General features: G+C 43.6%; 3 protein-coding genes across 9 annotated transcripts in view; 1 reads left to right on the top strand and 2 right to left on the bottom strand.

Annotated features, from left to right (window-relative positions):
* mffa (mitochondrial fission factor a) overlaps positions 1-4,544 on the top strand; it is a 5,406-nt gene extending 862 nt beyond the window's left edge. Inside the window, exons 2-8 of one of the 5 annotated variants that reach the window (XM_056610691.1) lie at positions 1-185; positions 419-591; positions 909-1,000; positions 1,796-1,960; positions 2,577-2,627; positions 2,828-2,912; positions 3,185-4,544. The exon at positions 1-185 is cut by the window's left edge and continues 36 nt beyond it. In XM_056610691.1, the coding sequence (XP_056466666.1) occupies positions 1-185; positions 419-591; positions 909-1,000; positions 1,796-1,960; positions 2,577-2,627; positions 2,828-2,912; positions 3,185-3,316 (883 nt within the window). In that variant the 3' untranslated portion in view covers positions 3,317-4,544. Of the gene's footprint in view, positions 186-418; positions 592-905; positions 1,001-1,795; positions 1,961-2,576; positions 2,628-2,827; positions 2,913-3,184 lie in introns of all 5 variants that reach the window. The other 4 variants (XM_056610689.1, XM_056610693.1, XM_056610692.1 and 1 more) reach the window with 4 other exon arrangements.
* dnaaf1 (dynein axonemal assembly factor 1) lies at positions 3,512-6,908 on the bottom strand. The gene is made up of 2 exons (XM_056610688.1): positions 5,387-6,908; positions 3,512-5,288 (listed from the first exon to the last, which is right to left on the bottom strand). The coding sequence occupies exons 1-2, from the start codon at positions 6,351-6,353 to the stop codon at positions 4,306-4,308; spliced, it is 1,950 nt and encodes a 649-aa protein (XP_056466663.1). The 5' UTR covers positions 6,354-6,908; the 3' UTR covers positions 3,512-4,305.
* A 1,643-nt stretch (positions 6,909-8,551) lies between these two features.
* Positions 8,552-27,504, bottom strand: part of LOC130405542 (uncharacterized) — a 44,363-nt gene continuing 25,410 nt past the window's right edge. For 2 of the 3 annotated variants that reach the window (XM_056610685.1, XM_056610686.1), the window contains 18 exons: positions 19,300-19,374; positions 19,186-19,227; positions 18,881-18,916; positions 18,088-18,162; positions 17,892-17,924; positions 17,205-17,279; positions 17,065-17,106; positions 14,115-14,189; positions 13,963-14,013; positions 13,684-13,733; positions 13,525-13,577; positions 13,124-13,350; positions 12,413-12,669; positions 11,905-12,030; positions 11,556-11,697; positions 11,410-11,475; positions 11,264-11,299; positions 8,552-10,278 (listed from right to left, as the gene is read on the bottom strand). In XM_056610685.1, coding sequence (XP_056466660.1) covers positions 9,992-10,278; positions 11,264-11,299; positions 11,410-11,475; positions 11,556-11,697; positions 11,905-12,030; positions 12,413-12,669; positions 13,124-13,350; positions 13,525-13,577; positions 13,684-13,733; positions 13,963-14,013; positions 14,115-14,189; positions 17,065-17,106; positions 17,205-17,279; positions 17,892-17,924; positions 18,088-18,162; positions 18,881-18,916; positions 19,186-19,227; positions 19,300-19,374 — 1,748 coding nt within the window. In that variant the 3' untranslated portion in view covers positions 8,552-9,991. The remainder of the gene's footprint in view (positions 10,279-11,263; positions 11,300-11,409; positions 11,476-11,555; positions 11,698-11,904; positions 12,031-12,412; positions 12,670-13,123; positions 13,351-13,524; positions 13,578-13,683; positions 13,734-13,962; positions 14,014-14,114; positions 14,190-17,064; positions 17,107-17,204; positions 17,280-17,891; positions 17,925-18,087; positions 18,163-18,880; positions 18,917-19,185; positions 19,228-19,299; positions 19,375-27,504) is intronic. The other variant, XM_056610687.1, reaches the window with a different exon arrangement.

Here is a 27,504-nt window from a genome sequence, read left to right as displayed (position 1 = left end):
AGAGATGGCGGAGATGAACCGTATCCATTATGAACTAGAGTACACAGAGGGGATCAGCCAACAGATGCGGATCCCCGAGATGCTCAAAGTGGCCCCCTACTCTTCTGAGAACCAGGGCACCGGCCTGCATGAGTACTCTCATAGCAGTGCCATGATGCAAGTTCCAGAGAGAATTGTGATCACAGGTTGGTCAATTTCACGACACAATCTACACTTACTATCCTGAACTTTGTCTTTTGCTGATTATTTTATTATATTTTCTGAGCTGTTGACACACCAGATAAAAGCCAGTGATGAATGTCAAATAACTCAGAGAAAGTAAAGACCCTTGATCATCTGACGATCATTATCAAGCAATTAGCAAAGACATATTCTTAAATAATGTATTCAAACGTGTTCCCCCCATGTGTTCCATAAGGAGACGAGGATGATCACCAGTACTCCAGACCCAGAGACCTGGACCTCATTCAGTCTACCCCACTGGAGGCTTTATCACTGAAGACCCCACCCAGAGTCCTCACTCTCAACGATAGGCCTCTGGACTTCATGGAGATGGACCGGAGTTCAGCTCAAGCACCACCCAGTGAAGAAGTAAGGCACTGTGACTAACAAAGTAGCATTGTGTTTCACTCAATCAACGCAGTGTTCACAGTAGTGCCGTCTTGATAATGAAAGTAAATAATTCGTTTTGAATAAAATTTTGTATTGAGGTTATTGGACCGATCGTATAAATCACTTTAATGTTGAACTTAAGATTTCTATAATGTCTTGGTTTTCTTCAAAATGTATTATTTATTGAGAACCTTGGCACAATCAGATGAATAATTAGACAATTCTGCCAATAGTTAGTTGCACATGTATAACTAAAGGTTTCCCTCTGCTCAAAGTAGTGTGGTTTGTTTCAGCAGTTGAGGCCCCAGGCGCGACTACGAAGGGAGCGCTCGGCGAGTGAGAACACCCCAATCCGCCAAAGCGGCCAGCTGACCAGAAACGATTCCTCGTGAGTGTCTTCTATTACATCCAACGAGTAGGCTGCTTCTGGCCTCATTCTTTCCTGCTTGTCTCACAGCCATCTTTGTGCGATTGTTTGTAATTTCCAACGTCGTTGGTCAATTCTCGGTTTCTTTGCTTATTTTGTTCTGTGTGTTGTGAAGTATTGATGCGATGTCCTACCTTGCATCCAAATTAGTTAAGCCAAACGATGTTGTCATGCTGTACTGGTTATGAAATAACCTTGCTTATCCTTGTTGCTATTGTTCCTACAACACAGCTTGATCTCTACACAAGTCCAATAATTGTATTAATAAATTAATCTTAAGTTGACCTCTGTATAGTACAGTATCCCTTTCCTCCCCTGAATAAATATTTAGGATAGTAAGTTAACAAATTCTGGCTTAAAAAATGTGTTGGAAATCCTACATGACTTCTACACCCTGGCTCAGCTTTTCTCCCTCTCAGCTCATTGTCTCTGGTTTAGTAGTCGTAACACGTCTTTGGATCAAAATCAAGGATACAACTCTGCTTGTCCCGGGCCTCCATTTCAGCTGCCCCTCCTCCATTGCTATAGGCCTTGTCATTCGAGCCGTGGTCTTTGTTGGGGCATCCCTATGTACAGCACTGTTTTTATAGACTAGATGGCCAGCAATTGTGTAGTTCTAAAATGAAGGACGGTCTCTTTTCTTTCCGCCTCTCTCTCTCCCATCCCTACCTTTTCTTTATCCCTTTACCTGATCCCACGTACCCACTCCCGCCTCTGCGTCTTCCCCGTGGCATGACGACCCACCCACACCGGTAGTGCAACCTCGTCCCTCCTTGTCCCTGTTCGCACCTGCCCCCCCTTCACTGCTGCTGAGGACCAACAGAACCTGTACAGCACTAGCGGTGTTCTGTCTTTCATCCAGACCACCACGCGCCGGGCCTACCAGCAGGTCCTGGAGGTCCTGGACGAGAACCAGAGCAGGTGACCTACTACAGATCAAACACCCTGACTGGGGACCCCAGCTAAGCTAGCTGAGCTGTTAGGCTAACCTTACTAGAATATTGGTTCTCAAGTCTTGATCTCTTTCATGGGATTTTTTTTCCAATTGATAAAGTTTATTAAGACTCATACCTATAGATTAAAGAAAACAGCCAGAAGATTGCCTTAGATTTAGATTGACTTGTGTGCATTGAATTCTAGATCTAAAGACGATGTTGTTACTGTCTTTTTGTGCCACCAGTCAGTCTGGCTGTGCAATGTTCTTGGGTAATATTGTCCACAAATCTACCCTAGAGGATAATTGCATGGTGATTGCTTATATTTTGGATTTTTGTTTTTATACCTTGCTTAATTTTATAAGCCCCAAGCTACTGAAAACATCATTTATTTTTGGCTTTAAATATTTTGTAGTACAGTAACTGTACCACAAATACCGATACAGGCATTTATCATGAACCCCAGCCATAGTCTGCCTTGATCAGTTTGTGGATTCTTTCAAAGGGTTAAACCTCCTGCGTGTCTTCTGCTCTATCTCCTTTCTTTTGCTCTATCCGTTATTTTTCCCTTTCTCTTTTCCCTCTTATGTCCTTCTCTTTAGCAAACCATCACTGCGAGGGGGGTCGGCCTCCAACCCCCTGCATGAGTCCAGGTAACTGCACCTGGTACAGAGACTCCCTGCAGCTCACTTTCCACTTTTCTTTTTCCCTTTCCCTTCACCTTTCTGTTACTCCTTATCATCATCATCATCATCATCATCATGAGGATACCCGTGAAACCAAAAGTGGTTTAAACCAAACACTGGTTTTGAATTTCTTTCTTTGATTTTCTTTGATCTGTTTCTGTCCCCAGGCTGGTATTAGCTACACTTGATAGCACTCTTGATGCGGGTTGTGACGACATGGCTGTCGTTGATGCAGCAACACTTCGACGTCAGGTCAGTTTTTAAAATTATTTTAATTTTTCTACCATTGTGCATTATGAGGTGCAGGCCAATACAGAGCATTTAGGCCAGGGGTTAGGCGTCTAGGAGCTCTAAGATGCCTACAGGTAGGCTGAGCGCATTGGGCATCAAACCCAGTACTTTGAGACTGGAAGTTGAACATCCTATACAGTACACTATGCTGACCTCATCTATGTTCAGTGGTGGGGAGTTTGTGTGTTCTGCCACATGTTTGAAAGGAACTCTGTGTCTCCATGCACTGGTAGATCATTAAACTAAACCGGAGGCTGCAGCTTCTGGAGGAGGAGAACAAGGAACGAACAAAACGAGAGATGATCCTCTACTCAATCACTGTGGCGTTTTGGCTCATCAACAGCTGGGTGTGGTTCCGTCGCTAACTGCCCTTCCCTGGTACCGCGTGTGTGTGCGTGTGTGTGTGTGTGTGTGTGTGTGTGGACGGACCCTCCCTTATTCTAAGTGTCAGAAATGTGCGTCATGTTTGCTGCACTTGTTTCGCTTACAGGCGTGTGCACAATATAATGTACTCTATTTCTTTATAGTATACATGTCCACTTTATTTTTTACTTGTGGTTCTTAATCATATCATCCTTTATGTGGTCTAGACTCTATAAAAAAAAAAACATTGCGGCCATTCCTCTAGCCAATGATGCTGACTGCTTGTTGTCCATGCCTGTTGCCACTTTAAGATGTCCTGAAGGCAACAGAAGTGTTTTGAAGAAATGGGTTAACGTTGACAAATTGTGGAATTACAGAGTTTAATAGGAATGTAAGAATATATTTATTGCATTAGATTGCCCTGTGGTAAGAGAGGCTGTAAAACAAGACTGTATAGTTCAAATATTGTTTATACACTTAATTGAATGCACGTCTTATATGCTGTTGTAAAATATAAAGAACACGTGTAAGGACTACCTATGAAGCTTGGCATGACTATTCTGAAAACTGTTTTTTTCAGCTATTATTGGAACAACACGGCTTCAATCTCCCGTTCATTAGAGACCTGCATAATAATGCTGATCATTGTATATTTATTTAAATAAAAGGCTGGTACTCATAAGAACAGGCTGGTAACATAAAACAGTAAACTGTCTTTATTCCAAAGATATCCTTCAAAAACAGAAATTTATGTTTGTAATCTCACACAGTATTCAGTTTGCAATCTCCAATGTCAGTTCGGTAGATACTAAAGGTAAGCTATGAAAATATGGGTAAAAATGTAATTTCAATACGCTCTGCAGTCATGTATAAATATAGCGAGCCTAAACATCACTATAAATTAAGAAGTTTTTTTTACTGTGTAGAACAATTGGGCACTAACCACACATTGTACATTGTGTAAATGAAAATAAAACTTGATCTGAAAGTCTCAATCAAGTTCCTCAATCAGACGGGTGGGTGGACTGGTGGAATTTTGGTTTGGAGTGGACCCTTCGAGAGATTTGAATATCACTGGCATAGAATCATCCTCAGCTCCTGGACCCACCATGGCAACACCCTTCTCGTAGTCATCAATCAATGTGTTGTGATCACTCTTTTTGAACAACAAGGCTGGGCTTGGTGATGCCTCAAAAGCCGCAGCCGCCTCACATTGATATTGTGTCAAATCATCATCATCACCTGATATAATTTGTATTTTTGGTCTGGTTCCTTCCTGGAAGGCGAGGAAGCCTGTGACGTGCTTGTCTTCGGTGTCCACATCCTCCAGATCAGGCAGGTCATCAATGCACAGCGCCCGGTGTGACTGCAGGTGAAGGGTCTCAAGAGGCTGCCCGTCCTCCAGGTCTGTCACCAGAGGCCCGGGACCACCGGGGGTCATCGTCGGTGCCGTGTCTTCTGGATCAGAGGGAGCCATCGGGGCCAGAGGATCAGGCTGCTTCCAGTGCCCGTGCGCTCTCCAGTGTTCCTTCGTTTCATGGCCAGGCTCTGTTGGCTTTTCTTCCAAATGGGTCCTCTGGGGCTCGTCTATCCCAATATCGGGTTCATCTTCTACATCTTCATCTGACTCACTCACTCTCTCTTCATCATCAATTTCTGAACTCTCTGGGCTTTCCTCACTCTCTAGTTCCTCCTCAATATTGTTCCTCATCTCCTTTGGGCTGTAGTAATCGTCTTCTTGCCTTTCTATCATCAAACCTTCTTCGGGTAGTTCAGCCTCAAGATCTTTGCGTAACTTTTGATCATCCGCCAGCTCGACTGGTTCTCTCTGGCTCTGTAGGAATTCCTCGTGGGCTTCCAGACTGCCCTCCACAAAGGCCTCAATCTTCTTTCCGTGTGAGGAGCAAGCAATTATTGTCTCGTGCTCCTCACAGGAGCTCTGAGATTCCACCTTCGGGGTACCCTCAGCCTGACCTAGAATGTGTAAAAATAAAGATTCAGTGATTTTGATTCAGTGACACGTGACATTAACCATCTGTGTCAAATATTTGTCATAGACTTAAACGGTTTACCTTTCTCCTGCATCTCTCTGAGGCGACGTCTCTCAATGGCCTTGTCCCGGATGGTTGCGATGGCATCCAAGCTATCCTGTATCTTCCTTCTCTCTCGTGTTTCCCACATCTCCCTTTCTTTGCGCTCGGCGTCTAGTCCCCCGACTGCCCACGCCTCTGCACACGCCCTGTCTTTGGGGAACACCGGCCGGTCGTCAAGGTAAGTGAGCAGTCTGAGACGCACAATCAGGGTCCTTCTGTAATTTTCGATTTTCTTCACCACATTGTTCCCCATCAGGTTTAAGACATGCAATCGTGGCATGCTCTCAAGCACAGCAAGGATCTCTGGGTCACTAAGCAAGTTGTGGGACATGTCCAGAACGCTGATTGAAAGACACCCTCTCAGGTGCTCTATGTCCCCCATCGTTTCCAGCTTATTATGGGCTATCTGAAGTGAGCCCAGCTCTGGCAAACAGGCGATATTCTCTATAGTCTGGATGTAGTTGTTGGAGACATTGAGTGTGCAGAGTTTCTCAAGGGATCCAAGGTTTTCCAGCTTGTAGATAAGGTTCTGATGCAGGAACAAGCTGCGGAGCTCAGTCTGTGCCTCAAGGTTCGCAATTTGTCGCAGTCCATTGCTCTCCAGCCAGAGGCACTTTAGTCCTGTATACTCTTCCAAATTCTCTATGGTGGAAAAACCTTTAAAATGCAAGTACAACGTGTCATTCAGGTAAGGTGTGACATAAAGCTTGTTTTGCTTGCAGTGATCCCTTAAAAACTTCTTGGTCATTCTTGGTCCAGTATATTTCTGTTGTTCGTCCAGATGTGATGCGGCTGAAGTTGTGTGATCATTTGCATCGTTATGTTTGTTTTGAATAGAGGAGTCCAATGTATTGCCATCTCCCGTTTCAATCCCGTTTATATTCATATCGTTTATCGTCCTTTCATGGATCTCGCCTGGATACATAGTCGGAAAATATTTAAGCATGGAAGTACTATTACCGAAACAATTTTACTTTGTCACAAAGCTATAAAGTAATGTCGCGTAAGTATTCAGCAGTTGAACTGTTGGTAAACGCCTTCCTTCGTTTCCATGGAAACGTGGTACTACTCGTCAACCGGACCCTACTTGGTCTAGGGCCGGAAGTATTTTACAGTGACACACCTAGCGGCACTGGGGACACATTAACATGGGACACAGCCGGGAACACAGCTGAGTGAGCATAGACATCCTATACATAAGCTGTGTTCGAAATCGTTCCCTCACTATTCCCGATATATTGTTGATGATAAAGTGCATATATACGGAACGAACAAACGACAATTCGGACACTACGCTGAACATTTCTAAACGTCATTTGCGTCAGTAAATGCGCCGGCTATTTGTGTGACGCAGATAGATGCGCCCACATCATGTAAACAAACACTGTACATGGGGTTTGTTGTGTATATATAGGTGCATTTAATATCTATAGGCCTATTGTTTGGAATACAAGTCTATTCTGGCTGCGTTCAGTCTGCCTGTATCGAGTCGAAACTCGTTTCCTGCATATTGTTCTGCACAACAGAGATGGTATACAGTAGGAAGGGAGGTAGTCTACACCTACCTGAGGTAGAACCAATCACAGCAATGCTCTTAGAATCTCCACGAAGGTCTCCTACTATACTTGAAACAGATTATTGTATTCAAATATTTGTCTGCAAAAGTAGATAAATTGATGGATGTTGTGATTGATAGATTAAAAAAAGTGCATTTATAGCCAGGCCGAATGGGAGTTGATACACCACACAAACACTTGTAAAATAAACAGTTGATAAGTAACATGCCCTTAAGAATCGCTGTCCGCATTTAATTAATCCCAAAATGATCGGAAAATAGGCTCCACGTTGAGTATCATGTATCATGATATATATTAATGTAGGTTGTAAGTTTACATGAAAACCCAGCAAGTTGTGTTCATGTTGAGAGTGCGGTTGGGTTATTTGTGGAATTTTGTTTATTAGTAGTAAACAAAGGAAGTCAGCTGTTCAATTTCAATTATTGTTAACATGAATACAAATGTATTCATGTTAACAATCATTTATTGGAGTATAAAATTTTTTCCTAAACACAAACACTCAATGATCAAATACAGGGAGTGCTGTGTAGTGCATGACAAAACCTGTTTCTCTCACTCACTCACTCACAAGCCGCGCTCCTGTTGCCCACGGTGCGCTTGTTTGAAGAGAATGACGCCTCAGATTCTGATTCTGGTAAGAGTTATCGTTCTCCTGGGTATTTTCTCACTCTACATCAGGATGTAGCGAGGATTGTGCTCAACCAAGCTGGGATAAACTTGGCTAAACCAGGCTAAAGGCTATAGGCTAAGCTGGGAGCGACTAAAATAGGCTGGACTAGGCTAGCCTAGAAAGCGCGTAGTTACCTAGCTAGCCCAGTGAGACTGGGCTAGCTAGGTAGCTCAGTGTAACATCCTCTCTTGAGGGTGCATCTGTCTTCTTTTTGTGGTTTGCATCGTAGGACTCTGATGTTCCTTTCTGTGACAAATTCTAGAGGATTTGAAATTCAAGAAACCAAGTGTAAAACCAAGACGTAGGTTATTACCTTTCAAGAAGACCCAAGTGGCAAACATCAGGGGATGGCAGGTGGCTCTCCGCGAGGTCGCGGTGGTACCGGACTCAGGCGGACCCCCTCTGGCGTGTTCCGGTCCGGGACCAGCCACCTCCTTGCTTGGTCCCGCTGCTGCTGGGCATAGGCGGAGGGTCAGGCCCCCTCTGCAAACGTCAACGCCCGGAACCGGCGTCGATGTTCCTCGGGATGTAGGCCAAGCCGTTCCCGGATGGCCCTGGCGACGGTGTCGCAGTCCCGTTGGGCCCCGGCCGGCAGACTGTGGGCTGCGAGCTGGGCCTCCCCCGTCAGGGGAGGCAGGAGACGGTGAGCCCACTCCTGGCCAGGCCACCTGGAGACCTCGGCCACTCCCTGAAAGGTCTCCAGGAAGGCCTCAGCGTCGTCCGCCTCCCCCGTCTTCGGGACATGGATGAGGGGCACGGCACCTGCCCCTCTGGGTTCGTCGCCACGCCCTCCAGAGGCGAGGAGCTCACGGAGAGTAGCCCGATCGGCCGCCAAGGCCTGGGCTAGCTCAGGGTTTTCACCGTAACATTAGCCTGACCCAGGAATGTTCAGACCGCTGTTTGGGGCAAAATAAGATGGTCAAACATACTTTCTTACATTTATTAGGTTTTCTAAGGTTTCTGTGTATACGCAGCATTCAGTCCGGAGGAGTTGTGCTGTGAGTTATGCTGTCAGTTTATCATTCGTTTATTTAATCAATGCAACAACTTACCCAGCGACTGGTTGCAAATGTTGTCAAGAGGAACCACACGATGACCTGGATGACCTAACCTGTCATGTAGTATTCTTAGGCTCTCACGGTGTTCTTGTGATCCCACTGAAGGTATGACCTCTCCCAGCAAAGAAGCAACAATAGTTTTCATCCGCTAGTGCTAACCAGACTGTATAAGGTCCTGATCCGGTCTGTTTCATACAGTCTACGACCTCCCCAAGGCCCGCTGGCATACGTCTCGCCCTGACATCTTGGGGCCTTTGTCGCACCAAGGTTTGTGTCTGCGTGGTGCAGACCGGTGTTCAGTGGGTCTAGGAGGACATTGACCTTTCCGGTGCTGGGGATGTACCCTACATGGTTCTGATTTTCATAACCAGGAAATACTTTCACTCTGCCCCCATGCGTCATTTTTGTTGTTTCAACAATTTGTATTTTTAAACAAACAAAATAATCCAATAAAAGGGAAGGTAGGAGCACCACAATTTGACTCAATGCTACAGTGACGCAAGTAAAAAGACTGACAAGGGTGCAACAGTGTCAGGTCTATTTATTATCGCAGCTTACCCTGAAGTGAGAAAATAACATTTACATTTAGCACACACTGATGGCAGTGTCCATAGTCATTTTTCACTTTAGCTTTGCAATCAAGTTTTGTCCAATGTGTACCAATCTGGATGCGGTCATAGCATACACCTGCAGATGGCGCCATGCATGTAAAAGGAAGTGAGTAACTTGTTGTGACCCACAGAAGACAATTCACATTTTGTTACCAAATAACACAAATAATGTTTACCTTTCCTTTGTAAAAGGATATCCAAACAAACTTTCAGAACAGATCCCGATGCACAAATCCATAAAGTTTACTTTAGTTTTGTGACTTAAAATCCACACCCTCTATTACATCAGTTTACCACATGTGAACACGTCGTTATGCATTTGTGGATCTCTTCAAGTTTTGTCCAACATGTACCGGAGCCGATCTGCAAATCTGGCTGCGTATAGAATCCACCTGAACGTTTAAAATAATATACATAAAAAAACAAGACTTTAGCTGCCTCTTGGGGAAACTGTAAACATTTCCGTGATCAGTTCCGAGACCACACAATAGTTACTTAAAAATGATATTTCAAAATTCCTATCTATACCTGGATATAGGAGGTACAGCTTAGTACAAATGTACTAGCACAGGAAGGAGGACATATTACAATATGTCAGCTGAATAAATGTAACGTCTTGTCAAAGTTGACGAAGTCGGTCGTGACTTTAAAAAGGAAATTCATAGTTACTACTCAGCCGCAGCAGCAGGAGAAGGGATCAGACCCAGGTCGGAGCACAAGTACTTGTCCTTAACCTTCATGCTATCGATCATTATCCGACTTGCTGTCTCCCCTTTCCCGATCACCATGTCGATCAGACAACGTGCCATGTCCGTTTTGATCTTCTGGTTCTCCATCACAAATTCCTTTTCCTCAGTGCCGACCACTTCAAGCGTATAAAGGTCATCCAGGAGACCTTTGATAACTGGGTTTGAAACTCCCTGCACAAATTGAGAACGGATCTTTCGAAGCAACTCTGAAAATAAATCCAAAAGGAATTATAAAATGAGAACCTTCAAACACGATAGTTGATTAATTAAACTCTTCTTTATTGGGGTTAAGATAAGATCTTTTTATCGCCCCAACTTGGACCCGATAACGACCCTGATAGTTTGTTTAAATCTTGTTCTCCAGTTCAGATCAATAATTAAAGAAAAAAATTGCCTATCATATAGCAGGCCAGGCATGTTCAAAGGCTTTTTGTCCCTTGTGCATTAAGATAAACACAGCTTACCTTCCATAGTTTATAGTAACGCAGCTTTACGCCGATTCCATATACTTTAGTTTTTCCCTCACACTTCCTTGAGGCTAACAGCAGATTCTTTATAGGTTAGAATATTTTCTTTGACATTACGTGTGATTCAATCGTGAAGATAAACCATCATCAACAATTTAGTGTTGAGAATAATCCTATCTCCTATCACTTTAATATGTAGAAGAGCTTTTGTCCAAACGAGATACAGAGACCTACGAAAGGGTTTTGAGGAACACTCATGACCTGCTGGTATCTTTACACTTTTCGGCTTCCATTAGTTCTAATCTTTTAATTGCAGGCTGTAAGTGAACATAAAACCAATATCATTTTGGCTACATGGGAAAATGCTAATCCTTGTTTCAATTTAACAATACATCGATTACTGATAAACAACAGTAGCTTTTATAAATATGAATGTTTGGCTCGATCCAACACAACGTTGGATCGAGCCGTTTCAAAAATCTGCCCCATATGACATCACTAGTGGGCGTGTCCACCAAGATCTGTGCTGGATAGATGAGCAACGTTTACTTCAGTCCACTGAGTAGGCTGGTAGACTGACCTATCTAGCACAGATCTAGGTGGACATGCCCACTAGTGATGTCCTATGGGGCATATTTTCGAAACGTCTTGTAAGGCTAATCAGACTCACACCTGGTGGTATAATATGTCTCACTTAATAGTTTAAACACCTTCCATGGCTCACCTGACTGACTGCTCTTTTGTCCTTGGCTCTGCTCTCCTGAAGAGAAGGGGGATGTTATGGCTGATTAAACGTGCCTAATAATCCTACTATCCGATTGGAACACCAACAATGATCCAAAGAACACAGCATCACAAAGAAAAGTGTACCTCTCCCTCTGTTGTTGGCCACCTGGTTCATCTTCGGAAGAGAACTTTTCTTGCCTTTCCAATCCTCTAGAATTTGCCATAGAAAGGATCATCAGAGTCTTATGATGCAAACCACAAAAACAATACTAATTGTGTCCATCGGTTACCTTCTCTGATTGTAGCAGACCACAAAGGTTCATCACAGTCTGAGTCCATGAGAGACAATCTGAAAGGAGGACGCTCAAGCGCGCTGAAGTGTACTACAAAAGAACCTTTAGACGCCAACACTGCAGTGGTGAATCCTGGATTCTACACACACACACACACACACACACACACACACACACACACACACACACACACACACACACACACACACACACACACACACACACACACACACACACACACACACACAGTTATTTTTCAATAAACTTTCTCTTCATGAACTGCAAAAAACATTTTCATTACAGGATTAGGTACATAAATTGGGATAAATGGGGGCACAACACATACCTTTTCTTCAATTTGCCCTTTTGGCTCGCTTTTGAGGTGGTAGACCTTCTCTTTCAGCAAACAGAGGGGTGGTATGGCAACCTTGATCCATTCCTCACCATTTTCTAGCACCTTTTCTTCAAGAGCCTGCAGATACAGTACCAGGATGTACAGGAACCAATGGAAGAGAGGAAGAGGAAGAGGGAGGTATTAATATGGGAGACGTTAGTTATTGATAGAAGATCACAGACCCAGAAAGACAGATGGACTCGAGAGAGGATGTTCAATGGAGTAATCTATTCTAGCCTACTGCAGTCTAGCCTAGCACATTCTAGGCTAGCCTAGTCCAGCCTATTTTTAGTCAATCCCTTAATTTAGTCCAGTTTTGCCCAGCTTGGTCTATCACAATTTAGCTCATTTTAGCAATGCCAAGTTTACTTTAGTCTGTCCGTCTATCCATGCATCTGTTTATCAACACACAGGGACTCTCGTCCCATTACTGACTCGTTGGTCCATTTTGTTTCGTCACCTTGATCTCAGAGTCGTTGTTCAAGGACAAAAACACGCGGAAGATGTGGTCGTTTCGGCATTTTCTCTTCTGCTCCTTGTAAATCAGCACCCTCCCGTGGTGCTTCCCCTGCAGACTGCTCGGAGTGATGGGACCCACTTTAGAAAGCGAGGACACGGGCCATTTAACATGGCTCGCCGTGAAGTCCAGCTTCGACTTAATGCTGGCTTGGCCGTCCTTTACGAGCAGAACACTGAAGCTCAGCTCATGCTCAGGTCCTGTGGAGACGTTAACATAGCATAACATTATTCTAGCAATAATAATAATAATAATTATTCTATTATTCTTATTGGGAAATGATAACAGCCGGTATGTACTTAAGTCCAGAGAAAACATGTGAAGTAAATCAATAAATATTATATTATAAGTTGATCTAGCGATTCTTTTTTTCTTCTTTTGCATTTAAAAAAAGGCAGGGATCATGTAAAATGTGAAAACAAGAGGAATCGTAAACTTGTGTCAGATAGACCTTCATAGTTCAATGTTAATAAATAATATTCAATTCAAAAAAATATGTTGGGGGAATAAAGAATAATGAACCAAATCTCGAGTATCAAGGGTATATATGAGCCCAATTTGAAACCAAGAAATAACCAAAATGGTTGGTACAACCAAACACTGCCAAAGCTGCCATGTACACAGAGATTCTTCACAGTCAGAGTGTGTTCTTACCAGAAAGGCACAGAGAGTGTGGGAAATGGATAAACTTGAGCACAGATGAATCGTTGTTGACCACATCCACATTCCAAATCGAGCCAGCAGGTCTCCAGGAGTCTGGGAGGAACTCAGCGATTTCTGACCAGGACAGGACCGAGTAGCGGACCAGAGCCTGCTCCGACACTTCAAACACCAGACCTGTAGCCGAACACTCATAGGTCCCTTTGCCTTTCAGCGGTAGCCTAACACACACACACACACACACACACACACACACACACACACACATACACACACACACACACACACACACACACACACACACACACACACACACACACACACACACACACGAGTTGGGACAAAATTATTCTGATAACCCCATGGGACTGATGTCAGGACCGAATGTCACTCACTTGAAGCGGCACTTTAAAATCTTCGTTGGGGTAACCTTCACATACTCAGGGCTCTGTAAAAAATCAGAAGCAAACAACAATAAAGAGCAACACAACTTATTATCTTTAAAGTAATTTATGTAAATATAATGGAAAGAAATGTATTTGGTTGAAATTCACCTGCTGAGCTGCTGTGCATTTTTCATGTTGTGACTTGATGTGCATCTCCTCTGTCAGGATAAATAATTACTGTCAGTAACAAAACCGACAGCATGTCCAGTGTAAGAGTAATGTGGACATTAAGCCCTCCAATAACAGTTGGCCTCATGATACACTGGCAGGCTGCATTCCTGGTTCAGTGAACCAGGATATATTTTTTTACACCCAGTGAAGTACTTCTGTTGTCAGATCACCTCGTCATTGAGACTCAAAGCTCAATGGAAGAGTGACACTGCTCACCTTCATCATCTTCATCATCTTCATCATCTTCATCAATCTCAGCACTGGCGCCTGGCAAAAAGACAAAACAAGAGGAGAGAGCCATAAGGAGGCATGGAGAAGCCTGGAGGTATGTAGTGTGAGTGAAGAACCAGAAGAACCACGACTCTTACCAGAATCAGAACAGTCCTCCTCTTCACACCTGTCCACCACGGGCATGCTTGCTGTGTCTTCTGTGAGACTCGTCCCTGTGAAAGGGGGATCAAACAGACTCTGAAATGTCTAAAAGCACCTCCTCAACCAATCGTGGGGAGTTTAGTTGAAAGCTCAACTTGTGGCTTATTTCAGAATACAAACATAACTTAGCTACTGCTTTCCATTTTTTATGATAAATCTGCAACAGCACATAATTATTGTTTAGTTGATAGTTTCATGGAGTCACTGTTTGTTACTCTGCAGTGATTGGTTTTGTATTGTTTTTTAGCCTATGCAAAAGGGTTTTGAGGAACCCTCTCATGACTTGCTGGTATCTTTACACTTTTCGGCTTCCATTAGTTTTAATTTTTTCATTGCAGGCTGTACGCAAACATTAAACCAATATAATTTTCTCTATATGGGAAAATTATAATCCTTGTTTCAACTTAACAATACAATGATACTGGTCAACATCAGTAGCTTTTTTTGATAAGAATGTTTTTGCTCGATCCAACACAATAGCAGTTGGCCTCATGATACTCTGGCAGGCAGCATTCCTGAGCCCTATACCACGAAGCTCGCTGAACATACCCAGGCTTTCTTGGGAAAACCTGGCTCGACAGAGCCGCAACTCGCAATCAGAGTTAAATGGTACCACGAAGCTCACTTTAGATTCAATTAGTTGAACCAGGTTTTCCGCTTTAGGTTCAGTGCGCGTTCACGTGAAAGGGGCGTTTTTTGCGTCATTGTTCTCACCTTTACGATAGATCAAGCAGTCTATATGCGTATAAATGAAAAGATTCTGCATATTGTCTGTAAAATAACTATGCCAAATGCAGAATTGTTCGCCATTAATCCAAATAGAATGATGATGATTTAAAAATGCATAAGCAACGTCCATCCTGCCTTATTCTATCATTTAGGGAACTCACTTTAAATACACCCTATTTAAGAAATATATCGCATGTTTTCGACCGCAGAGAGGTAGCGTTTGTAGCGTAGTGGATTAGTATAAGACCCGAACGCCAGCGACCGGGGTTCAAATTCGCCGGTCTATCATCATGCATTTTACCCCCATAGATGTGGTTCCAGCACGGCCTTGAAAATATGGATTCAAGTTCGAAATAAGCACAAAAATATAATACCATATGCTTTAGCGAATAAGTATTCCATATGCATGAGAAATTAGGACTTTTTAAGCTTCACATAAATTCGCGTCACTTGGGAGTCGAACCCCCCGCACAGAAATTCAAGACTGACGCGCTACCTCCACTCTAGCACTCTGTCGAGGAGACACAATGCGCAACAGTAATCATTGTCTACATAAGGTCCAAAGGGACGATCAAATAACGAACACCCTCTGATGAGAATCTGTATCTCTCATGAAGAACCCCAATTTCGTTGTTTGTACAATGACAATAAAGTCTGAAATCTGAATATCGTCAGACAATGCCAAGGGATCGGTTCTGTCCCGTAAAACCCTCTGTCTCCGGAGAGACGCCTGTACGAGAAGTACGGCGGGTCCACGGGAACACCCACAAATGGTGACGCCATTGTCAGAGTAGGGCAATAGTATCTGTCTGCGTCCTGCAAGACGAAGGCGTAATTTGTAGTAGGAGGCGTAACATGTAGTCGGAGGCTAGGAGGCGTAACTTGCACTAGGAGGCGTAACTTTTCGCGGGAAAACAAAAAGCGTTGTAATAACTTATTTGAATTATTAAACTGCTGTCTTTAATTCTTTAATTATTTATCTGCTGTCTTTTTGTTAAAGGTATAAAGGGATAAAGTGGGCTAAACTTAATGTTACGAGAGTGGCGTATGTGTGTGCGCGAGAATGTTTGTGTGTGTGTGTGTGTTTGTGTGTGAGTGACGTCAGCGAATGAGTCGACGAATGAGTGAACGAGCGATTGAGCGAGTGTCAGTCTAGGAGGAATTAAACTAGACCGGTTGTGTTTCCGAGTTACGTGTACTGTACTGTTGAATAAAGTACCAAACGCCGAGAATCCATGCCCTTGTCTTCCGACCTATAAACAGACCCACTGCCGGTTATAGTGAAGGGTGTTACCCCCGAAAGGACATCGGCCCTGGAGGGAACGTCTCCCCTGTGCTCCCGGACTACGGTCTGAGAGCCAAGAAACAGGAAAGGTGTAACATTAAGCAGGTTCCCCACGTTAAACTGCTATATGCATTATATGTCATTGTAAAATTGTAATAGGCTTCTTTTCTTAAATGCATATGATTCAAGGATTTCAGTTTCACGTAAGGCTATGATTAAGCTAATCAAGAGCATATAATGATTAAGCTAATCAAGAGCATATTTTTAAATGAGCGGGTCGGGTGCATTATTTTTATATAAGGCCTAATATTTGAGGTCCGAGTTACGGTCATTTATGTACCCGCGCACCACTGCTACATACAGATCACTTCCGCGATTTAGAAAAGTACTAGACACGCCTCCGACTAAAAGTTACGCCTCCGACTACAAGTTACGCCTCCGACTACATGTTACGCCTCCTAGTGCATGTTACGCCTCCTCCGACTACATGTTACGCCTCCTACTACAAGTTACGCCTCCGTCTAGCAGGACGCAGACAGACCCACCTCGAGTAGGGGCTAGGAAGCTGCGCACGCCGATTTAAGTAGCCGATCTCCGGCTAGACTAAGCCGAAAAACTGCTCCCGACCAGGTTTGGTTGCGAGCATAAGTCACCATGGTGATACAGCGACGCTAAAAGAGATCGACTTTCGTGGTACAACTAACCCAGGCTTGGAGCTCAACATACCTTGCTAACCCTCTAAGCGAGCTTCGTGGTACAGGGCTCTGGTTCAGTGAACTAGGATATATTTCTTTAACCCCCCGTGAAATACTTGTTGTCAGATCACCTCGTCATTGAGACTCAAAGCTCAATGGAAGAGTGACACTGCTCACCTTCATCGTCTTCATCATCTTCATCAATCTCAGCAATGGCGTCTGGCAGAAAGAAAAAAAAAAAAGAGAGAAGATGGAGGTACTGAGAAGCCTTGAGGTATGTAGCGTGAGTGAAGAACCAGGAGAACCACAACTCTTACCGGAATCAGAGCAGTCCTCCTCTTCAGACCTGTCCATCAAAAACCTGCTTGCTATGTCTTCTGTGAGACTCGTCCCTGTGAAAGGGGGATCAATCAAACTCTGAAATGGTTGAAAGCACCTCCTCAACCAATCATGGGGAGTTTAGTTGAAAGCTCAAATTGTGGCTTATTTCAAAATACAAACATAACTTAGCTACTGCTTTCCATTTTTAATGGTAAATCTGCAACGGCACATAATTATTCTTTAGTTGATAGTTTCAGGGAGTCACTGTTTGTTACTCGGCAGTGATTGGTTTTGTATTGTTTTTTAGCCTATGCAAAAGGGTTTTGAGGAACCCTCTCATGACTTGCTGGTATCTTTACACTTTTCGGCTTCCATTAGTTTTAATTTTTTCATTGCAGGCTGTACGCAAACATTAAACCAATATAATTTTCTCTATATGGGAAAATAATAATCCTTGTTTCAACTTAACAATACAATGATACTGGTCAACATAAGTAGCTTTTTTTGATAAGAATGTTTTTGCTCGATCCAACACAATAACAGTTGGCCTCATGATACTGGCAGGCAGCATTCCTGGTTCAGTGAACCTGGATATATTTCTTTAACCCCCAGTGAAATACTTCTGTTCTCAGATAACCTCGTCATTGAGACTCAAAGCTCAATGGAAGAGTGACACTTCTCACCTTCATCCTCTTCATCAATCTCAGCACTGGCGTCTGGCAAAGAGAAAAAACAAGAAGAGAGAAGAATTGATTGATTGATTGATTAATACTTTAATAATCCCAGGGGGAAATTACTTGGAGATGGAGAAGATTGAGGTTTTGAGAAGCCTGGAGGTATGTAGAGTAGCAGACGAACCAGAAGAACCATGACTCTTACCACTATCAGAACAGTCCTCCTCTTCATGCCCGTCCGTCAAAGAAATGCTTGCTATGTCTTCGGTGAGACTCGTCCCTGTGAAAGGGGGATCAATCAAATTCTGAAATGCCTGAAAGCACCTCCTCAACCAATCATGGGGAGTTTAGTTGAAAGCTCAATTTATGGCTTATTTCAAAATACAAACATAAATTAGCTACTGCTTTCCATTTTTGGTAGTAAATCTGCAACAGCACATAATTACTGTTTAGGTAATAGTTTCAGGGAGTCACTGATTGTTACTCGGCAGTGATTGGTTTTGTATTGTTTTTTAGCCTATGCAAAAGGGTTTTGGGGAACCCTCTCATGAATTGCTGGTATCTTTTCAACTTAACAATACATTGATTACTGGTCAACATCAGTAGCTTTTATTAATATGTATTGTGGCCACCCGGCCAGGGTCAATTGAGGACATGCAGAGCCCCTGAGGAACAGGTGGAGAAGCAGGGCTTAAATAGCCCGCTCCTCCACTCATTCGGGGCTCTCCCAGCCATGTGGCTCCTGTACGGAGAGACCGGTCCTCGTGGGGGACAGGATTCCACCCACGGGGGGCAGGACCGTCGATTCCTCCAAGGTTTTTTCGTTGTTGTGTTATTTTCAGTATGTTTTTTTGATTTTGGATTAAACATGCCTTTTTGTCTTTTGCCCAGCTAAGTTGTCTCCTGTGTCGGGAGGTGGTGGTTCGCTCACCGTGCCGGGTTACCACAGTATGTTTTAGCTCAATCCAACACAACATTAAACATCTTCCACGGCCCACCTGAGTGAATGCTCTTTCGTCCTTGGCTCTGCTCTCCTGAAAAGAAGGGGGAGGTTATGATTGATTAAACTTGCCTGGTTCTCCTACTATCCGATTGGAACACGAAAAACCGACAGCATGTCCAGTGTGAGAGTAATGTGTACATTAAGCGCTCCAATAACAGTTGGCCTCAGGTTACTCTGGCAGGCAGCATTCCCGGTTCAGTGAACCTGGATATATTTCTTTAACCCCCAGTGATATATTTCTGTTGTCAGATCACCTCGTCATTGAGACTCAAAGCTCAATAGAAGAGTGACACTGCTCACCTTCATCCTCTTCATCATCTTCATCAATCTCAGCACTGGCGTCTGGCAAAAAGGCATTGAGAAGCCTGGAGGTATGTAGCATGAGTGAAGAACCAGAAGAACCACGACTCTTACCAGAATCAGAACAGTCCTCCTCTCCACACCCGTCCACCACGGGCATGCTTGCTGTGTCTTCGGTGAGACTCGTCCCTGTGAAAGGGGGATCAATCAAACTCTGAAATGTGTGAAAGCATCTCCTCAACCAATCATGGGGAGTTTAGTTGAAAGCTCAACTTATGGCTTTCCATTTGTTACAGTAAATCCATTAGTGTTTAGTTAATAGTTTTGGGGCGTCACGTTTTGTTACTCAGCAGTGATTGGTTTTGTATTCAGTGCCTAAATGAAAGGATAACAGTAGCAACCCTGACACACACACACACACACACACACACACACACACACACACACACACACACACACACACACACACACACACACACACACACACACACACACACACACACACACACACACACACACACACACACACACACACACACACACACTTATCCCAGGGGTTTTGAAACATACTACTCATAAGGTTGGTATCTGATTTTTGAAGGAAAGTGATCCAGAACGATTGCCGATGTTTCTCACTTAGAAACAGTCAAGATAATCAATACATGTTATTCATGTTTTCTAATTTTAAAATTAATAAACATTATTTTGGTTAAAAAACATTATAACATTTGCCTCTTTTCCAGTCACTTATTCCTTTTCAAAAGACAATTGAAACTCAATTAAACTGGGGACTGGATCGGCATAATCTCCAGCTACACTGGAAAAAGCCTTCTGTTGAACCAATTAAAAAAAACAAGGGTAATGGTTCACATCTATATTACATAACTTGAGCCAATGACGAATATATAGCTTGCTTCAAACAATATTTCCTATGTTCATAAAAACAAAATAATACAACTTGGCACCAAGTATAATTCTATTCTTTGAATGAAGTTAATACATTTAAATCGTATGTTAAATCCTAAACAAAAAAATATTGATTCACTCCAACAATTGTTTCTCATTTAAGAAATATATATCAGAAATAATTTGTTTTATCCAATCAAAAAGATTACAATTTAATCAAACAATTGTTTCTCATTTAAACATGAACATTTTTAAACATAACATATTTTTGTATACATCATCATCATCATTTTTTCCCGCTCGGCGCTCGCCGCTTCATGGCCTTGGGGCGCTTCTGCTGGAGAGTTGGAAGTCTCTGTTCCAGCATCAGCAGTGTCAAAGACACTGCTGCCGGTCCCCAGTTCAAAGACACTGCAGACACTGCTGCCACCAACAACCGTCAGGTTACCAGCCAACGCGCTCTACCACCTGAGCTACTGCCGCCACACAGTATATATATTAACAATGTAAATCGCAGAGTTAGGCCTACTCCAGACCTCCCTCCAGACACAGACAGACTGTCCTAGCTCACAGAACCAGTGAGTCATCGTCACTCTGGTCAAGGCTCTCTACTGCAGGTTCAGCTGTAGGTGCTACCTTGAATGAATAAGCAGCTTATGTTCCAAAAAGCTTCAAAACATGATCAGGCAGCTGGTGCTCAAAGCAAGCATCACCTGACAGCTTTAATCCACTCTGCTTTAATCCATATCGGATGTATACGATGGAGTTTAAGGTCTGCAAGGACATCCGGTTCCTGAGTTTGCTTTTTACCACCAGGACTGAGCTGAGTCTGAACAAATATTTCTAAATTGAGCTCCTAATCAAACATAACAGTGTTTTAGGAAGAAAACAAAAAATATATATTTGGATTGAATGACAAAATTATTAATCAGTTGAATACACAACCTTAAAATTTTACATTTGTCAAAATGGATATTTCTTAATTGAGCTCCTAATTAAAAATATCTATATTTCACAGTATTTTGAAATAAAAAAAAGTTATTTTAAAAATAAAACAAAAAATGTTTATTTGAATTGAATTACAAAATAATAATCAGATGAAGTACGGCTTAAAACCCTTTTTCCAGTGTACAATGAATATATGACGTAAATAATAATAGATTGATGAATAGAAAACAATGGAAAACGTTAAACTTCATAACGTACTATTGTATTCACAACACAAGGTGTGTAATGGGACCGGATTGACCGGCTGCTCGGTCTGGATGCTGGCCGAGGTCGGACTCTGAGAAGTCCTCCTGACCGATGGTCACTATCGAGGTAACGCTGCCCACATCACCTTAGAGGACTACTTTAAAGCCTCACTGGCAGCAGCGGCACACGGCACGGAAACAGACATTACCCTAACCCCAAGTATCATTACGACGACGCCACCTGCAGATCTAATAGGCAGTGCACCTATTACACCAAACACACTTCTTTTCAATACATCACATTTATTTAGCTTTTGTCAAAAGCAAACGAGAGTACGTTCATTGAACTAATAAGATACAAACTAACTAGTAAAGGAAAACGTGATTACATACATACATTACATGTTGTGTTTCAATGTGTCATGTCAATGTGTGTAATTAATGTTTTCTGTTTTTACATGCAACGGCTGCTGGGTCGCAAGACAAATTTCAGCACTGCTGACGAATAAAATTCATATCATATCATACAATTGATCAAATAAGCCAACTGCTTTAGGTGCTACAAATAGAATCAAGTCGGAGAAAGTTATTTTTATTTGTGTATATTTATATATATGATATATTTCATAGATCAATGCTCATGCATGAAAGACGTTCACTGTGTGGGGGTGAAGTACGTTACCTTTCAATAACCGACGAGTCTCGACAGGTAGGTCCTCCAGGCCCTGCAGACCTCTCAGCAGGTCCTGTGCTGTGGCCTTTCCTGGGCTTCGTCGCTTCCACAGCCGCAACATGTTCCGTCTACGCATGTACTCATCTTTGTTGTCTTTCTTGATCTCGTCCAGATCTCCCTTCTTCAGCCCCAGGTGGAGGGCTGCCGGCTCCCACTTCCGTCCCAGCGATTTTGCCACATCCTGGAGCAGCTTACCAGACAGATCCCGACCTGCCGAGAGGGTTTTATTGTCGCCTACAAAAAGATACACAAAACCCAATCAGGCAGGTCAAGTTCCACCTTCTGATGATGTAGCACTCAACATTATTTTTTATATTGCCCCTTTAGAAATGGGTGTGAGGGTGGACTGGCCATCTGGCATACCGGGCATCGTCCCGGTGGGCCGTTGACCCAATGTGGGCCGGTCCGGTCCGCTATGTTTTCTTTTTTCCTCTCTCTCTAAATTCTCTCCAATTGGTCCGGCCAATGGGCTACAGAGAGCTAGCAGTGTGTTGCCAACATCGACGCATATTATTGGTCTATGTTTGTCATTGTCAATCAATCATGGGCTGACTGGCTCAGAGAGCCCTGACAGTGATGTCAATCACAACACAAACCAGGGTGGGCGGGACCTCATGGCATGGGCCGGAGTCGCGGGAGCCGGTACGGAGCTGAAAACGCCCGGGTGGTGCTGAAAAACGGCGACTTAAGCCTCTGGAGGTGGAAGTTAAATGTTCCAGGAGACGAGCGAGTGGAGGCATATATTCTAAGTAACGTTAGCCTGGGGCTAGCTAGGCTACATTTTGAGATGTCCAAAACAAAGTAGAAAACGTTTTTAATGTTACATTGAATGTGATGTGACCTAATTAACTGCATACTTGTGACAACATATTAGCGCAGAGTTGAAGGGCTGTGACTGTTGGTAGTTGTGGTGGATTTTGTTTAAATAGGCCGAATTGGAATATTATGGGTTATTATTGTTCAGATGATTTGGCTAAGCTAGCTAACAGCTGCTAACGTTAGCAGTCTCTTGTTGCCATAGCAACAGTAAACATTGATATGGACTAATGAGCTGTAAATAATAATAATAATAATACATTTAATTTAGAGGCTTCTTTCAAGACACCCAAGGTCACCTTACAGAGCATATAGTCATCATACATTTTTTAAAAAACAAGACATTGTGGAAAAAATAAATAAATAAACATAAGAAATAAGAAATAAATAAAACAAAAACAAGACAAAACAAAACAAAAAAACAATCAAAACAGTGATCAGTTAGACGTTGTGTGCGAGTTTGAACAGGTGAGTTTTGAGTTGTGACTTGAAGGTTGTAATGGTGTCTGACTGTTTTATGTGTGGGGGGAGGGAGTTCCAGAGCCTGGGTGCTGAACAGCTGAATGACCGGGCACCCATTGAAGTGAGTCGTGATGTGGGGATACATAGTAGTCCAGCAGAGGTTGAGCGGAGGGAGCGGGAGGGAGTGTATTCTTGGAGGAGGTCACAGAGATAACTGGGGGCTAGGATGTGGAGAGCTTTGTAGGTGAGGAGTAGGGTTTTGTATTGGATGCGGTAGTGTACTGGGAGCCAGTGAAGTTGAATGAGGACAGGGGTGATGTGGTCAGATGATTTGAAAAAACTCGGTTTTTTAAATAGAGATGCAGAATCAAGCTGTATGTATGTTGTAGTAGATATGGCGGGTGGAGATGCAGCAACCACAGGATGTCTGTTGACTTCCTGTTCGGGTCACACCTTTCTTGTCAGCAGCACAAGAAACACAAACTTGAAAAACAAAAAACGGAACTATGATTCGGATATACAGGGTTCTTCCCGTTCGTCTCGTCCCACCCCTAGTGCTAATGATGTAGTGGGCTGGTCTGGAGAGAAAATTCCAGGGCTGAATTTTTCTCCCAGTCCACCCCTGGGTTAAAGGTTGGGTACGCGATTTGCGAAACGTCAGCAGATTTTGAAAATACACAACTCAAATGGTCCTACCCCCTCTCCTTCAACGCTGACTCTGACTCCACCCATTCCAAGTACCTGGACGCGCAATCATGCACGAGCGCGAACAGAGATGCGCGAGAGCGAGCCAGGCTAGCGTAGGTTTTCGTTTAACAACATGGCACTACATTCAGCTGTAAATTGCACCCAGTACCGCGGGAAGTAGGGGTTTTGGGGGTGCTGCAACACCCCCTGTCCGAGGCCCTGTCTTATCACAGAAAACGATCATTTCTAAAAACCAAAGTGGAGATTTCTGAAAACGCCGGTTATGTGTTGTCGTATCAACGGGGAGAAACGGGATTTTAGGTTCTGAAGCGTCACATTATGCACCAGGAAATGCTTAACGTCATGTGAGCGCCCGCTGTACCGTATTGGTCCGAATATAAACACAAACCCCATTGTAATACGACCTATATTTGGAAAAAAGATTTGAAGACCAGATCTTGATTTCATGAATAAATAAATTGTATTAATTGAAATAATATACGAAAATAAAAAGGCATAGAATAAAACACTGCATTGCCACTAAACAGTAGTGCAAATAGGCCGTACTGATGTGTACACCAAAGACTTCCTGACACTCCTCTGCCCCGCTGTGTTCGCTCTGGCTGTGGTCGCTCCGAACTGTTTCGGCCCGTGGCAAAGCGAGTCATCCTCGCTACTGTCCAAGGCATGTTGAGACGCAGCATTTATTTAATGCTCATATGTCCTAGTGCTGAAAAAAGGTTATATGAAAAAGTGTGAGGGTAGCGGTGGTGCGCTAAACTTGTTCTGTGAGCAGCTGGATGTGAACCATGGTGTGAAGGAAGTGAACACAACGATCGATTTTCAACTGTGCGCGCATGCACTGGTGTAATTGAGCTGCGCTGCTATATATCTTTTTTATCAATGTGACGAGTTGCGAGTCTAGTGCAGGCCGGGTTTTTTTTTCCAGCACCCCCTGCTGAGAATACGTTCTCGCGGCTATGGTTGCACCAGATGTTATAAACATTAAACGGTCACATAAATCATTACTATTTTTAGAAAATGTATGTTTGTTTCATTTAATTGTATTGGAAGTCCTGGTTTTCACTAGGGTTGCCGCGGTGTGGACATTTTCACACCGAGTAATACACTCGTCTCAACACCGGTATTACCGAGTATAAACGGTATAAACTTTGAAAATAGGTCAACCGCCACACAAGCATCGGTTTTTAGACCCTTCTCGTCCTTCAGTTGCCGCCAACGTTCAAAAGCAGCGCCTAGGATTATTCTTGATTTCAGTTTTTCTCTTTCAGCGTTTTTATTATCAATTACTCTCTGAAAAAGAGTTTTCCTTCTCTTTGCTGGTGGTGGTGGTGGTGGTGGTGGTGGTGGTGGTGGTGGTGGTGGTGGTGGGGATTGTGGCGTCTTGTCTGCCATGGAAATTGTCTTCTACTGCTAGGTCCAAATGTGGATTGACTAGTTCCAGTAGATACCGCAGGATAACAACAAACAGGAGCTTGCTCTGGGTCACGAGCTCTGGGTCACGAGTACTGCACGAAGGGGTCGCGCGCGGGGCGCGGGGGAGGGGGGGAGGGGGAGTGCAGTACGACCGTTTGATTGACGTACTTACTGTCCAATGAAACTCGGTGGCAATGGAAATGATTGGCTGGAGTTTTTCGAGCCCTGCCCGTTCCACAGATGATTGACAAGTTTAATTTTCATGTCAGTACTTCTAACTCAGTGGCTGTAAGCGGGTTATGATAAGGATTTCAAGTAATTTTCCAAAAATGGCCAAAAAAGCAAATCACCTACGCAACCTTTAAGGTGAGGGTTACCAAACTATAAAAGCTATCCTGTCACACTAGCATCAACCCCAATGAGCCAAGGATCACAGCAGCACTCAGTAAAGCACTTACCTCTCGTTTGTTCCTTTGGCTTTACTACCGTCTTGTCGTGCCCAAGTGCTAGGATATGAAAAAGGATCGTCAGTCTTAAAAATTTTCGTCATCACCATCAGAGGGCCACATGAACAGTTGAACACGCACTTCCACTAATCGGATATGGGAGAAGCAACCAAATAATTCTAAATAACAAAAAAAAAAAATGGATAGATGTCTGCATGTTTATTGAACCAACGACATTAAGTAAAGGTATGGTTTTCATGATCAATTTTTCTTTTAATTTCTGCACTGCTCATCACCATGGCTCTGTCTTTATTCCTCGCTGATGAGGAAGGCCCAGGGCCCCGGGATCGTTTGAAAAGGAATCGTCCTCTATCGGTGAACAGCATAACTACAATGACTGATTCAGTTGCGGTTAAAAAAATTAAAAGCCGCCAGTTGTCCATCCCTGATCTTGAGGGTTATGGAGGTAGACGTATTACTCCTAAAACTAAGAGCCTTCAACTCACCCAGCGGGCCGTCACTAGCCGGCTTTTTGAGGTGCAGAGACGAGGACAGCTCACCAGGACGGCTCCCCGGTCCACTACTGCATGACGGCTTCTTAACAGGTTTAGATCGAAGTCCTGAAAGACACATCAAGAGAAATGGTAATTTTTTTTTACTTCCAAAAAAGACTCTACATCTCTCAACATCTGATGGCCACAGATCATGCAGATGGCTACTGATAAATGTGCCACAAAGTCTGTTAAATTACCACAACTCAATAAGTTATGTATGTCCCAAAAGAGAGAGAGAGGGAGAGGGAGAGAGAGAGAGAGAGAGAGAGAGAGAGAGAGAGAGAGAGAGAATTAAATTACTTATTTGTCTTTTATGCACTCATTTTACAGTAATTTGTGTATGCAGACCTGAAGCACACCTGAAGCACACCTGCAGACCAACAGGTTCATATAAGACAGTGGTTCTCAACCTTTTTTGAGCAAACGCCCCCCCTGACCTTACCCTGATCCTCTGGCGAAAAATAAACGAACAACCCCACTCACACTCGTGTTATATTGCTTAAAGTCGTCAATGCATCGTTTTTCATTGATTTTGCGTTGGTCACTAAAAGCAATGAATGCCCTCTGGCTCTGAGTCGGTTTTGGTGCGAGGAATATTAATGAATATTCATGACATGCAATTAAACTTCCAGAGCGACAGGGGGGAGGGGGAGAGAGAGAGAGAGAGAGAGAGAGAGAGAGAGAGAGAGAGAGAGAGAGAGAGAGAGAGAGAGAGAGAGAGAGAGAGAGAGAGAGAGAGAGAGAGAGAGAGAGAGAGAGAGAGAGAGAGAGAGAGTCGGAGAGGGAAAGGGAGAGGGAGAGAAAGACCAAGAAAGAAGAGTTGGGGAAGAAATGGTTGGATTGAACATTCATTCCCGCGACTCCCGGCCGCCACGTCTCCCGTCGTGCCCCGGCCGCGGCACCCTGCGGATCGGGCACTGTGATCTTGGGCACCGCGACCACTCCCGCGACTCCCGCCATGCCCCGTGAATGAATGAATGAATGGCCCGGGAACCACGGGCACCGCGGCCCGGGCAACGCGGACTCCACCAAAACAGATCGCACGCAGAGGCCTAATAAGGCCTATATATTTTGTATTTGAAATG

The sequence above is a fragment of the Gadus chalcogrammus genome, chromosome 16 (genome assembly GCF_026213295.1).
Source record: "Gadus chalcogrammus isolate NIFS_2021 chromosome 16, NIFS_Gcha_1.0, whole genome shotgun sequence".
Classification (NCBI taxonomy): domain Eukaryota; kingdom Metazoa; phylum Chordata; class Actinopteri; order Gadiformes; family Gadidae; genus Gadus; species Gadus chalcogrammus.
This window is presented reverse-complemented; position numbering and strand designations above follow the sequence as displayed.